Raw genomic sequence first — 15,108 nt, 5'->3', positions numbered from 1 at the left:
TTTTTTTTTACTGATAAGTATACCTATTATGTGGTTAGGCTTATAGTATGCATGTCTTTTTTTTTTTTTCTTTCTCTGTCATTATTGTTGTGTGCTTTGTTCTATTGTAGTGTACTGTGAACTTTGTTGAATAAATGTTTATTATTATTATTATATTTAAATGAATTTTTGTCTCGGCAAATATGCCGGTGAATGATTCAGGTACGGGCATGTGCCAAGTACCTGATTCAGTTTGTATGAGGGAAGAGTCATGATTGTGAAGTAGTAAAGGATGACGATGGATTTAGAAAGCGACGAACGATGGAGCAGGTGTCAATTACGATGGATTTTTGTAAGTGGATGTATAAGTTTTTGTTTAGATCGAGTGATTTCAAAGCAGCAATGAGGGTTTTGGGGATGACGCCAGTTGAGGAGATGACGATGGGTATGATTTTTACGGTATCCTGGCGCCACATTTGCTTTATTTCGTCTGCGAGAGGTATGTATTTTTGGATTTTTTCATTATGTTTTTGTTTCAGGTTATTGGTATTCGGCACAGCTATATCTATGAGGTAGGTGACTTTTTGAGATTTTATTGTTAGGCATATATCAGGTCTATTACTTAGTATGGTTCGGTCGGTGATTATATCTCGATCCCAGTAGAGCTTAGCGGTACTATTTTCCAGGACGTTGCAGGGTTTATATTTGTAATAAGGTGTGTGTGTGTCAATTAGTTTATATTTCAGAGCTAGCAATTGATGGATATGTTTGGCTACGTTGTTATGACGGTGCGTGTATTCTTTATTGGCGAGTGCGCTACATCCTCCTGTAATGTGGTCTATCGTTTCGGTGGTTTGGTGGCATAATCTACATTTATCAGTTTCTATGTTTTCTTTGAGTATATATTTGGAGTAGTTGCGGGTTTTAATTACTTGGTCCTGGATTGCTACTAGGAAGCCTTCTGTCTCACTGTATATATTGCCTCTTGTTAGCCAACTAAACGATGCGTTTTGATCTATATGGTCCTGTTCTAACTGATGAGGGAATTTACCGTGTAGCGCTTTACCTTTCCATTTAGCTATCTTATCGCAATCGTTTGTTATTTTATATTTCGGATTAAAATTACTATTGTTTAGCTGCAGAGGAGTTCCAGAGTTTGTAAGTTGTGTTAAGGCTTTGTGTAGGTGACTAGTTTGAGCTTTAACTTTAAAATATGTTCTTAAATTTTCTATTTGGCTGTAGCATAGGTTTTTTATGTCGATGCAACCTCGGCCTCCTAGTTTTCTCTTAAGAGTGAATCGTTCGACTGCGGAGTGTATATGATGGATATTATGTTTGTAGCTTGCGGTACGGGTTTATTATTATTATTATTATTATTATTATTCTTTTAGATCGAGACTCGAGTTTGTCAAGCGATAATTGAAAAAAATCTATACTTAATATTATAAACCTGAAGAGTATGTTTGCTTGAACATACTCTTCAGGTTTATGATACTACTACACTAATCTCAGGAACTACTGGTCCGATTTAAAAACTTATTTCAGTGTTAGATAGCTAATTTATCAGGTAAGACTATAGACTATATATTATCACGCTAAGACTAACACGACCGAAGAAACTCAGTAATAATATTAGAAATTACGAACTACTGGAGCAATTTTGATGGCAATATTTGACACAGATATAGAGTAAACCAAGTGAAGGGAGTAGGAACATAAGAGCTATTTTGTGGGAAAATGTACGGTTTCCGTAAAATTCCTAAATTACGCGGGCGAAGCCGCGCGGGACATCTAGTACTTTAATAAAGTATTCTTAGGGTCGATAAAAACAATATCATTTGAGAACGTTATAACTTCTTTCATTTTCTTGTCTATCTTATAAAATTAAATTAAGAAATTTAAAAAAACCCCCGCCAAACAACTTTAAAAAGTAATGAAATAATATATTTTACTGACTTTAAGTTTAAATAATTCCTAAGTGTAAAGTGATATTTTAGTCCATAATTGTTGTCAAGGTGTGTCGGGGGACCTTTATTTCATGCTTTTTAAACTTGTGTTGGTTATAGTGCAGACTGCAGAATAATTCCCATCAACATGATCATGTATGAATATTTACACATTAATGGAATGAATACCATCAAGGAGTGTCCTTTTGGATGAGGCCGTCAATATGAGTCCAAACATGAAACCTCCACTTTGGGTTCATACGAAGCTCGGTTCCTGTAGAATCCAGGTGATGCTGCAGCAGCAGCATGCAAATATTTACTGGTTATCTACTTCTTACTGGTTGTCGCAATTAAAATGAGCCCAAACACGAAACCTCTTCTCTAAGTTGGCGAGGAGTTGGATATCCTATTGATTACCAGGTGATGCTGCAGCACCACGTCAACTTTCCATTAATGTGTAAATATTCATAAATGTCACGAACTAGAATGCAATAAAGCCCACCAAACTACTGCAAGTTGCTAATCGGCCCTTCACGAACCAAATGAACTGCGATTTTTCAGCACGGAGCAGGCTGATGATGATGAACTATGGCTAAGAACACTCTCAGTTAATTCAGCTTTCAAACAAAAAAAACTAGATCAAAATCGGTCCACCCGTTTGGATGCTACGATGCCACAGACAGACAGACAGACAGACAGACAGACAGACAGACCGACAGACAGACACGTCAAACTTATAACACCCCTCTTTTTTGTCGGGGGTTAAAAAGTGATAGCTTCGTAGGAGAATTACGATGTTTGTGAAAATCTGGTATTTAATTAGTTGAACTGAATTTAGTTTCCATGTGAACATTTTGCCAAATAACACACAAAAAATCAGACTGTACGTAACAAGGTAATAGGTATACCTTAATTTCTAATAGTGCTAAGGTAAAATTGTCACTCAAAGTAAAATGGCAGTTTTAAAAACCTTTTACTTCACGCCACCCTTAAAAATCTCTTGAAATAATTCGACGTAACTATTTTGTATCCGTAGTACGATTTGAAAGGATATCGATTCAAAATCTAAAGTTGAACGACCAAAATCACTAATTATTATTATTTATTATAATATTAGCAAGGATAAGCAAAAGAAATTATATGTGACAAAAAATTACCATAATTAGTCTCTCATCCGTGATTACCTTTTTTACATTATAGGCATTAATTTATAAAATGTCAAAGACATTCAGAATAAAATTTACGGGCGCATCCAAACGAGTAGGTAATGTATTCGTTTCTAATCTTCTTATTTGGGTATATAAAGACATTTTAGATACAAATTCGACAGACTGTAGTCAGCCTCTGAAAACCCAACTAGCAACATGGTAAGAGGTTTTATTAATTTATTTTCACGGAAATAAAATTAAATATAATTTAATTCGAAGAGATGATTCTGGAAAAAGCTTATAGACTTACGATCATAATTTTACCAGCATAATTGTTCTTAATTAACCAGCATATAAAAGGAAATTTCTAGAAATATATTCTGAAGGGACTTCAGCTCAAGGACTTGAAGATTCTAGAAACCTAACCTGAACCAGTTTTGTGTGACGTCCGATAAACTTGTTTGGATCCTTAACATTAGTCTTTGACGCTTCCATATTAATTGCCATCGATTTATTTCGCACCAGCATGATCACTATTAATATCTCCAGATGTATCTTTCCAGTTTCCAGAGTTTTCGTAAACATTATCTGGAAAAAAAGTTTACATCATATCTATTTTGTCTATTGTACTTTCCAGTAGCCAAAACTTTCTTTGCATACCCGATCGCATCATCCATTTCTTATAGAATTTCACTTTCAGCATTCATTCAACCAATTGATCTCTTATGAAATTCTTTGCCGTTCTCCAATATCTCCTCTCATTTACCGTCAACATTTATCCAACCAATCGTTCTTTCGAGAAATTCTTCACCTTTCTTCAATATCTCTTTTATCATCAGCTTTCATCCAACCAATCGTTCTTTCCAGAAATTCTTCGCCGTTCTTGCCGTCATCGTGGCTTCGGCCATCGCCGCCGAGGTGCCCGTGTACCGCAGCGTGGAAGCCGATGCCCCCATCCTGCGTTACGACAACGAGGCCGCCCCCGACGGTTCCTCCTTCCACAACGCCATTGAAACCGGAAACGGCATCGCTCAGCAATCCGAGGGAGTCCTGAAGAACGTCAACTCTGTAAGTAAAACCTCTTTTATGGCAGGTAAAACAAGTTTTCTTGCAAAACCTTTTTTCAGAATTTTTCATAGTTTTTCTTACAAAACCATATTTAATGGAGCACTTTTTTTAACGTTTTTCAATCTTGTCACTGAACAGAAAAAATACAATATTGTATTTTTAGCAATAAGTGCTTAAATCTCACTTTCTCATTGTCTTCAATTAATGAATAAACTTCTTCATTTCCAGGAATACCCCGCTCTGGAAGTCCGTGGCTCCGTCAGCTACACCTCTCCCGAGGGTGTCCCCGTCAGGCTTACCTGGGTTGCCAACGAGGACGGCTACAGAGCCGAAGTAAGTGTATTTCCTTACCCAAGTGAATTAGCCACTACTTTAGATTAAAATAAGGGTTCCGTTTTTGCCATTTGGCTACGGAACCCTAAAAAAGAGTTGGAATAAATCTGGATTAAAAAAAGACGACTAGAGGTAGAGATAATATTATCTTAGTTTAAATTTGGATTATTATAGTTATATTGCTGTAGCCAGTGCCGTAAATAGGGCGGTTCCACCGGTGCCCAGGCACAGGGCGTAGGAGTCTACGCCCTGTGGGGGGGCGCAAGAATGGCCAGACCAGGCATACTCTTATTCTTTCGAATTGCTCCCGATAAGTACTTCCCGCTGCGTCCAAGAAATGTTTTCCAATATAGAAAAAAAATATCCACAGCCGAACATATAACTTTCTCCTTTTTGGAAGTCAGTTAAAAAACAAGGGTGCAGTTATATACCTAAGCTCGCACAGGGCGCAAAAAAGGCTATTTACGGCACTGGCTGTAGCTTCCTACAAGACTACCTGCAAAGTCAAAGTTAATAAAGAATAATAATAGAGATCTCAGGAAATCGATTGGCCTTGATCTTAAAATGTTAATAATTTAATAATTTATGTACGAATAAGAAGACGACATCTGCATACCAAATATGGGTATGACGAGTTAGGAACAACTCATAATAAAAATAAATCTTATTAAGGTATGAACTTTATCCGGGTAACACTTAAATTTGATGTTTTACCTTTGACCTTTAGAAGACGCATCTGAGGCTACTGATAAGTTACTAAAAATTGGCTACCATTCTCTTCTTATATTATCTATCTTATACCAGCAAAAATGCTGACACCTAATTATACTATAAAACTGCCTGTTTCTACAGCCTTAGAGATAGCCACCAAATTTACCTTCATAGTCTAGGGGACAATTGTTTTTCTATCACTGTATACAGCTCCATCTATAGTCTGAGAGCCGACGACTCCTTTATAGTCCAGGACACAACCGTAACATTGCTACTACTTTATATTTTATAGTCCATGAGCGGTGAGCCAACCGTTACTTTGCTACTACTATGGTATACTAAATTTGTTTTTGTTTCCACAGGGTGACTCCATCCCCGTCGCTCCCCCAGTACCAGAGCTGATCCTCCGCAGTCTCGAGTACATCCGCAACCACCCCGCCCCCGCCCCCGTTGAGTACCTCGTCAAGAAGAACTAAGTGACCCCCGGCCTATAACGATTTGGACTTTTGTGTTTTTGTTCCTAATGGACAGAGCATAAATAAATGTTGTACAGTTATTTTATAGTTTAATTTGTTGTTTTTGTTTTTAACCTCCGACAAAAAAGAGGGAGGGAGAGGCTTGACGTGTCTGTCTGTTTGTCTCTCTGTCCGTCCATGGCAACGTGGCAACGTGGCGTTCAACAGGTGAACCGATTTTGATCAATATTTTTTTTGTATGAAATCTGACATTATCGAGCGTGTTCTTCGCTATAGATCATCATCATCAGCCTACTCAGTGTTGAAAAATTTGAGTTTGATCTACTTAAATATTTTCAATCGGATTTTTTTTCTCAATTTATTACTGTATTATTATTGTATAATATTCGCTATTTTATCTACTAAATCCAAAACATTAAAAGTAGTGCATTTTGCCTTACTATAACGAATAACGAAACAAATCTACTTATTTTATGTTTATGAATGAGAACAGAAAAAGAAAAGTAGAGAGGAAATTAGGTATGCATCTAGTACCAGTATACTCTTTTTACCCAGTTACTCAGTTTTCGAAACAGTATCAGCTAATGATGATGATGATTGTGAGGTGCTAATAAGCAGAATCACCTAGATGACCTTTCTGTTATCTTCATCATTTTAACGATATGTATCGAAATGCCCCAGACGAATCGAATTTGTAATAAAGGAAAAAAAAATATGTTTCAAGTTCCAACTCACCGAAATTGGCTATAAATTATACAGGCAAAATAGCATGTTAGATTTTACCTAACACCTCCGCAAAAAATAAATTTAAATTACATTCAGAACGATTTGTTACTTTTTTTGGACGCTTTACTACCAAGCAATAAAATAAATACATTCATGATTTCTTTTAAAAATACACTATGAATCCATACTAATATTATAAATGCGAAAGTATGTCTGTCTGTCTATTACCTCTTACCTTCCAAACCGCTAAACCGATTTTGCTAAAATTTTGCATGGAAATTCTTTAAGTCCCGGGAAAGGACATAGGATACTTTTAGTCCCTAAAAAATGTACGGTTCCCATGCGATAAACGAATTTTGGCGCAACGGAGTTGCGGGCGTCATCTAGTAGAAAATACGGAATGAATTTTTTAAAGAATCAACAGTATCGACATTCGAATCGATCATATTGACAGTTGGGCCCTCGATTTTGACAAAAACTAAATCTGCATGATTTAACCAAACATGGAAACAATACTTATTTTTATCCCCCAACACGGTAATCTAACCCAACTTCATGAGGCTAGTCAATTTCTACATATCAGTAAATATGTACAACTTGACTGTTTCGTTGCTTGCTTGGCTCTACATGAGATCTGATATCTTTTTCACAGGGCAAACCTGATGTGTCGTCTTGGCAACATTTTACATGAAATATTTTTGGATTATTATGACTCTAAAATCAGAAAACAATTTTTCTTAGGGTGGATTCGACCAAACTGGAGTAAAATTTTACTCGAGTATAACTGTCTCCTAATCTAAGAGTAAGCTGGTTTTGCGTTTTTCCAACTTCTAATCGAAGAATGAGGTAATTACACGGGAGTAAATATTTACACGGGCTATTTTGGTGGAGTAAATATTAAACTGAGAATAGTTGCACAACAGGGTTCAACTGTCACGGTCGGTGTCATTGTGAACTATAATTGACATTTTATTTCATACTCTTTGAGTAAATTGGTAAAATGCAAACGATAATACCCTAGAGTAAATTAAAGGAGTAAAATTATTCTCATGATAGTTATACTCGTGTAACTTCAAGTTTGGTCGAATCGGGCCTTAGCCATCTCTCCTGGTCAGCACGTAGCATCGGCCCCGCACGGCAGCTATCCGACTGGATCCCGTGCAGCAGCTTCACAGTTCCGACTCACTGGAACTCACTGGCACTGGCACTCAAGCGACAAGACTTCAAGATTCGACCTCCGGTCTTCGGAGGGGAGTGATGTGGCGGTACCCACTATTCGCCTAACATTCCTGCATCGCGCTATCGAAGTTTTCTGAGCGCGTCGGTATACATACGACAGCTGAAATGTATCACGTGGGCTTCGGCCTGACCAGGCACACCACCTCGCTCGGTCGGAAGATCTTCCTTTGTGGCCACCACGCATATCCCACAAGATAATGTACTATCAGAGAAGTTGATTCCTAGGCAGATGGGGGATCTATGTATTTTGGTCGCATTACGTCAAACAGATCACAATTACCAAATTGACATGATCCGACCAATTGATGTTGGTCTGTCAACTGCTTGGCAATGAATTACCTCGATGATACATTAACTTAACGTTAGCACAAACGAGCATGTTCCATCGCTTTCGTAGCGATTGCTTTAATAAAAGCTCTATACTTAATAATGTACTAGTTTTCAAAAGTCTTCTTCTTCTTTTAAAAATGGCCGACTCGGTGAGTTGCCAATGTCAGAGTGGCTCGAAAGACTTTTCTGAATTTTAAAAAGCCAAAAGCTTTTCTTGTCTCAAACATTCAAGGCCGCTAAATTAAAGGCAATCCTTTAATTTAACGGCCTTGAATGTTTTTTTTTGGTTTTGATTTCTGCGCTGAAAGAAAGTGGCAATATCTGTCACCTGAGAGCCAGTCCGCACGGCGCGTTGCGTCGACGCAGCGCTGCCGTTGCGTTGTTTTACATACAAATAACCAAGGTGTTTCCGTCACATGTACCATATCTCTAGCAATCCTATAACTGAAGTGTCTTCCATGCGTGATTTGGGTGTTATAGTTGATAGCAAACTAGATTTTCGAGAACATATAAATAGTATAACATCTAAAGCTGCTAAAATGGCTGGTTTTGTAATACGACAGACCAAGTTTTTCAAAGATCCAGAAATACCGGTGATACTTTTTAACTGTTATGGCTCATTTTCATTGGTCGATAGGGCCCGCATGCGGGGTGCGGGAGATTTCTGAAACGCATGCCATAGGGCCCGCATTCGGGGAACCGTTTTCATTAGTCGGCAGGGCCCGCATGCGGTGTGCGGGAGATTTCTGGAACGCGTGCCACAGGGCCCGCATTCGGGGAACCGTTTTCATTAGTCGATAGGGCCCGCAGGGAGAACCTCTGTGTTCGTCGCCAGTTACAGACGTTCTTGCCATGGAACAACAATTGTCTGTGATTTATTGAAGAAGAAACTATTAGCGTCACTGAAGGAGAAGAGAAAATGATTTTGGGTGCGAACTTTACTGAAAAATAGAAACAGGCATGGCGCGCCAGAAACATTGTGTAAGGATAGGGTATGTTATTCGAATATTCGACGATTTTATTATTCGAATAATCGGCAGTCCTCGACTGATAATTGAAACAGTTAGTACAGTATCAAAAAATGTCGATGGCTCCTTAATATCATGTCATTGGTGTTATCAAACTTCAAGTTACTAAATTCACCAGCTCTAGGATTGTTTCACCAGGGCTTCATTTTTTTTTTCTTTGTTGTGGGGTTGGTTTTCTAGTGGCCCTTTTTTATAATTTCAATATATATAAATATCAAAAAGACGGGTAAGCTGGCTTAGTATTAATGAACAGATATCATAACGTTGAATATCAAATTATTATTTAATCTCAACTGCTACCTAGCAAGACTTAAGCAATAATCGCATGAGAAAAGTAAAAGGTGCTACGATCGAAAACGGCTTACACTTTACAGCCTTTCTTTTATTGCCCAGCTGTTACCTTAAAATATACATTTTTAAAGTGTTTAACAATAAAAATTAACTATGTCATTTATAAAGATTTATGTTGATAAAAGTAAAAATAAGAATTGCTTACTTTATAGTATAACAAAATAGGTTGTACATGGCTGTACGAAGCTTTTTGTTACTTTTATTCAGAGTTTTCAGCGTTTTTCAATATTTTTTAATTATTCGAATAATATTCGAATTATTCGAAAAGTTTTGTAAAATATTCGAATTATTCGAATAGTAAATTTGTCGAATAATAACATTCCCTATGTAAGGAGTTACAATTGCATTTGGAGTGTGATACAGTAAAAGATCATGATCATTTTTTTAGATTATCTAATGACTTATTTCAAGATTTATTAAATAAATTAGAAACACGACTTCAGAAAAAAGACACTCATTTTCGTGAGGTATTATCTCCAAGATCTCCTTTGCAGTAGTATGGCGGCCATTGGGAACTGTCGGAAACGTGGCAACTCGCGTCCCGCAACTCGCAAGCTGTATACACTTCTTGTGTCATTTATGTTACTCTCTAAACCTTTGTCAAAATTTAATTTCTTATGAAGCTAAACTACTCGTAGCACACTTCAATTTAGTTTCACTGGAGCATAGACGTCGCATCTCTGATATTGTTTTTTTTTGCATAAATTAATTAACGGGAATTTAGACAGCACCCCACTTCTAAATAAGATCAATTTATTAGTTCCTCAACCGGGCAGCCGTACTCGAAATAGAAAAACATTTGACATACCTGTACACCACACAAATTATGGACAAAACTCCCCATTATACCGAATGTGTGCCTCATACAATAAGACCTGCGGTGAAATCGATATTTTTGGTACTTCTGTCTCATTATTCAAAGATAATTTATATGAAATTGTAAGCAAAGATTAGGTAACAAGAATTTAGCACCATTTTTGTAACTTAGATTTATTTTGCATGTAGTATTCACTTCAAGAAGGATGTACACTACGTTATGATACTTACTAACTTGTATTTAGAAATAAGTTGTAAATGTGTATTATCTAGTTTAGTGAATCAATAAAAAAAAAGGTGTTCACACGGAGCGCTGATGACGGACGAGCAGCCCCCGAGACGAAGAGGGAGGGGGCGTTGACATGACTGCTTCGTAATAACGTTGCGATGACGCAGCGCCCGTGTGGCCGGCTATGCGTCAAACGGCAGCGCTGCGTCGACGCAACGCCGTGTGAACGGGCTCTGAATGGTTCACGCGACGTATGTAAAAAGTCGGTCCTGCGCCTGATCTCTCCATGTGTTATGAGTAAAGGAGAATAGAGTGCCCTTGTGTATTGCTCAAACACATGGGCACTACAAAATTACTCCTGCGTAGCATTGAAACTACCGTCAACCAATATTGGTCCTACACCAGGTTGGGCCTCCAAAGGCTTGATTATAAGTGTCTTAACTACACTAGGCCGAAAATACGCGGCCGAAGTTTGGCATGATTACGCCTGCGAAGCGCTACGCATACAATATAACGCGACGTAATTTCGGCATGGTGTGTCATCTGTAATTTAAAATACATTGCAGGCATAATTATGCCGAACTTCGGCCGCGTATTTTCGGCCTAGTGTGTTTAGACACTTACAGTTATAATAATAACTTCCTTTGATAAAGATGCTTACACACTACATACTACACTATACATTATAAATTAATAGTTCATAGTTCAAGTACAGACCGGTCGACTCGAGGGTCACCAGGAGGGTCTTATAATACATTACCACATTACAATAATTGGATGCCTCTTAGTTCCTTATTATGGTGGTAGTGTTTTGGCATGTTTGAATATGGATGTTACATGAAATAATCCGTCAAGACTCAAGTATTATTGCAAGTATGGATGGATACAGTGGTTGTATATCTACTGTATAGTTTGCCCATATCTACTTTAAATATTGTTAAAAATGTCTTGTTCTTTTCACGATCAAAGTGCTTAACCGATTCATCTGCACAGTGCAGAGGTAGATTCCCAAGAAAATACCATACATACTAATATTATAAATGCGAAAGTGTGCCTGTCTGTCTGTTACCTCTTCACGCACAAACCGCTGAATCGATTTTGCTGAAATTTGATATGTAGATACTTTGAGTCCTGGGATACTTTTCATAGGATACTCATCTCGAAAAAATGTACGGTTCCCGCGCGTTTTTTTTTTTAAATGAAATAAGGGGGCAAACGAGCAAACGGGTCACCTGATGGAAAGCAACTTCCGTCGCCCATGGACACTCGCAGCATCAGAAGAGCTGCATGTGCGTTGCCGCCTTTTAAGAGGGAATAGGGGAGGGTAGGGAAGGGAAGGGAATAGGGGAGGGTAGGAAAGGGAATAGGGTAGGGAATTGGGCCTCCGGTAAACTCACTCACTCGGCGAAACACAGCGCAAGCGCTGTTTCACGCCGGTTTTCTGTGAGAACGTGGTATTTATCCGGTCGAGCCGGCCCATTCGTGCCGAAGCATGGCTCTCCCACGTATAAATGAATAAAAAGCGCGATAAACGAATTTTGGCGCAACGGAGTTGCGGGCGTCATCTAGTTGCTAATAACTAAGAGACAGTACAAGAGAGCTTGTCTCTGTCAGTATACACTAGCTATTTGACCGAGCTTTGCTCGGTGTTCGATAAAACACGAACAAAATGACATTTTCTAAAAATGATTCCTAGCTAGATCGATTTATCGCCCCCGAAACCCCCTATACTTATACTAAATTTCATGAAAATCGTTGGAGTCGATTCCGAGATTCCAATTATATATTATATACATATTACATACAAGAATTGCTCGTAAAGATAATATTATGTATTAGGTTCATCTTTCTTTTATTAAGGTTAGGTTAGGCTTTGTCCACATCTGTATCATGATCGCGTATCAGATCTCCGTCGTGTAGCATCGAAGCGTATCATGATCGCTAGTGTGGACGCAAAATGATAGCGTATGATACGCTTCGTATCATGATTTGCGTTCACTAGTGTGGACACTAGCGATCATGATACGCTTCGATGATACGCAACGGAGATCTGATCTGAGATAAGGTGGAGAGAGAGAAGGGGCCTGCCCTTAGACAAAGTATCTTTCGTTAAAAACGATGAAGAAATTCGTTATCAAAATGTATGCGGTTTGACATAAGTCATCTAAATGACATTTTGCTTGCGAAGACTAATGTCAAATCGTTTTTAACGAAAGGGACTTTGGCTACTACTGATCGCGCAAATGATACAGATGTGGACAAAGCCTGTTTTTATCCCGGAAAGGAAATTTGCGATTTTGGTATGTATTAGCTTTATCTTGCAGGATGAGTACATTTTTAGGGTTCCGTACCCAAAGGGTAAAAACGGGACCCTATTACTAAGATTGTCTGTCCATCAGCTGTCTGTCTCCAGTCTGTATCTCAAGAACCGAATAGCTAGAGTTCTGAAATTTTCACAGATTGTGTATATCTGTTGCCGCTATAGGTAACAACAAAATATACTAAAAACAAAATAAAATTAATATTTAAGGGGGGCTCCCATACAACAAACGTGATTTTTTTGGCCTTTTCTCCTCGATATCAATAATGACAAAGCAGGCAGTTGAAATGTTCCTTAATTAAGTAATTATATTATGTGTACTTTAATAATTAACAATAAAATTAAAATATAATTAAAATTTATGGGGGCTCCTATACAAAACACAACATTTGGCCTATTTTTTCTCTATAACGGTACGGAACCCTTCGTACGCGAGTCCGACTCGCACTTGGCCGATTTTTCTACATTTTATCTCAAATAAATTATCGTGGCCGTAATTATTTAACTTAAGAGCCCATATGACCCTAACTTGACTACATACTTTAACCTAGATCTCAAAATCTGTAAGGTCTAGAAAACTGATTTTATGACACAAGTAACTTCAGTTCATAAAGATTAAATGCTCAAGACGAAAACACGATTACTCAAAAAATGCTCGATAGTTTCTTTTTTACAAAAAACCTTGTTTTAGGCACATTTTTGCTTGGATCTTCGAAGTTTGCTGTCTTTTCTTTAATATTTTTTAATATCTAAAAAGGTATTGATAAAACCTAAATTTTCTCAAAACACTTTTTTCATAATCATTATAGTTCGTCTTTTATTCAAATAAAACTAACTCGGCGATGATTCCGCGCCGTCCTTTTTCACCTGGCATATGAAAGACGGGCGTGAGTGTGAAGAGAGAAGGACGATGTTTGATTTTTAGAGTCAGGTGAGCTCTTAACTTTTAATTACTGGTCACAACATGGTGATAAATTACGTAGGAAACTAATTCTAAAATAGCACGTGCTTATCGACTGATTCTAAGTTTTATTCAAATTATTATGGTTCACGTTTTTATTATACAGATGTCAAGTATTATAATAAAGGTCAAGAGAATAAATTTATAATCCATGTGTTGGGAGGTCCTAAAGAGCTCTTGTTATAGCTGATATGTAATTCAGATAAAAAATATGTAACTTCATGGTTTTAATCACTCTGACTGAAGTCAGCGGGGCTGAAATTGTCGCTTTGGAGAATCGTATTATGAACCATAATATTATGATTCATTTTTTAAAATAGCAAAATGCAAGTCTGCTTGCAATTCATGTCTAGTAATCCGTAATAATTTGACATTTGACAGTTTGACAGTTTTGACAATTCATTTGCTGAATTGATTGAGAGGAATTGCTAAATGTGACCATTTTAGCCCCGCTGATGATATTTTGTAACTGAATTCCATATTGATGTAAGAAGCTCTAAACAAAATGTAGGTGCAATGTACATTGTACTAAGTTAATAAATGCTCCTTTTTACTCTTTAAAAAATTTATCCACACTTCCATTACTAATATTACAAATGCGAAAGTTTGTCTGTCTGTCTGTTACCTTCACTCCCAAACCGCTGAAATCATTTTCTAAAATTGGGTTGCGCATAAATTCGTTTATCGCGTGGGAACTGTATATTTTTCGGGATAAAAAATATGCTGTGTCCATTTCCTGGGACTCAAAGTAAGTAGAAGTATCTTATACGTGGGAGAGCCATGCTTCGGCACGAATGGGCCGGCTCGACCGGAGAAATACCACCTTCTCACAGAAAACCGGCGTGAAACAGCGCTTGCGCTGTGTTTCGCCGAGTGAGTGAGTTTACCGGAGGGAGGCCTAATTCCCTTCCCTATCCTCCCCTATTCCCTTCCCTTTCCATCCCTACCCTCCCCTATTAGCCTACTCCCTCTTAAAAGGCCGGCAACGCACCTGCAGCTCTTCTGATGCTGCGAGTGTCCATGGGCGACGGAAGTTGCTTTCCATCAGGTGACCCGTTTGCTCGTTTGCCCCCTTCTTTCATATAAAAAAAAGAAGGAAAATCGGTTCAGCGGTTTAGGCGTGAAGAGGTTCAACACACCTGTAGGCAACCATACATATACAGATTGATATACAGACAGACGCACGTTCGCATTTAAAATTTTATGGATATGGATGGCGGCTGGTGCCTATGCTATAACTGCCCGAATAAAATTTACGAATTTCGTGATACTGACCCACCCGACTTCAAGATAATTTGCATAGACAAGTAAGACGATTTTCAACATTTTTTAAGTAATAGTAGAAAACGCAAGTAAAATAAGATCGCCAAGGCCATCAAAACCTGATCTTCTTTATCTAAGAACAATAATTTATTGTCTTTATTAGAATTTCATAATTATTATCAAA

General features: G+C 37.9%; 1 protein-coding gene across 1 annotated transcript; it reads left to right on the top strand.

Moving 5' to 3' along the window:
- The first annotated feature begins 3,269 nt into the window (after positions 1-3,269).
- Positions 3,270-5,668, top strand: LOC121733055 (larval cuticle protein LCP-17-like). The gene is made up of 4 exons (XM_042123155.1): positions 3,270-3,292; positions 3,941-4,141; positions 4,370-4,474; positions 5,548-5,668. Exons 1-4 carry the CDS (start codon positions 3,290-3,292, stop codon positions 5,659-5,661), a joined length of 423 nt encoding a protein of 140 aa, XP_041979089.1. The 5' UTR covers positions 3,270-3,289; the 3' UTR covers positions 5,662-5,668.
- Positions 5,669-15,108: the final 9,440 nt, after the last annotated feature.

This window comes from Aricia agestis, chromosome 13, assembly GCF_905147365.1.
Source record: "Aricia agestis chromosome 13, ilAriAges1.1, whole genome shotgun sequence".
NCBI lineage: Eukaryota > Metazoa > Arthropoda > Insecta > Lepidoptera > Lycaenidae > Aricia > Aricia agestis.
Note: the sequence above shows the minus strand (reverse complement) of the source record. Positions and strands in the feature narration are given on the sequence as shown.

What these genes read in the sequence shown, in the direction of transcription:
- LOC121733055 (XM_042123155.1), top strand. An exon ending in TCCTGAAGAACGTCAACTCT is followed by an intron (nt 4,142 to 4,369) that starts GTAAGTAAAACC and finishes CTTCATTTCCAG; the next exon opens with GAATACCCCGCTCTGGAAGT. An exon ending in AGGACGGCTACAGAGCCGAA is followed by an intron (nt 4,475 to 5,547) that starts GTAAGTGTATTT and finishes TTGTTTCCACAG; the next exon opens with GGTGACTCCATCCCCGTCGC.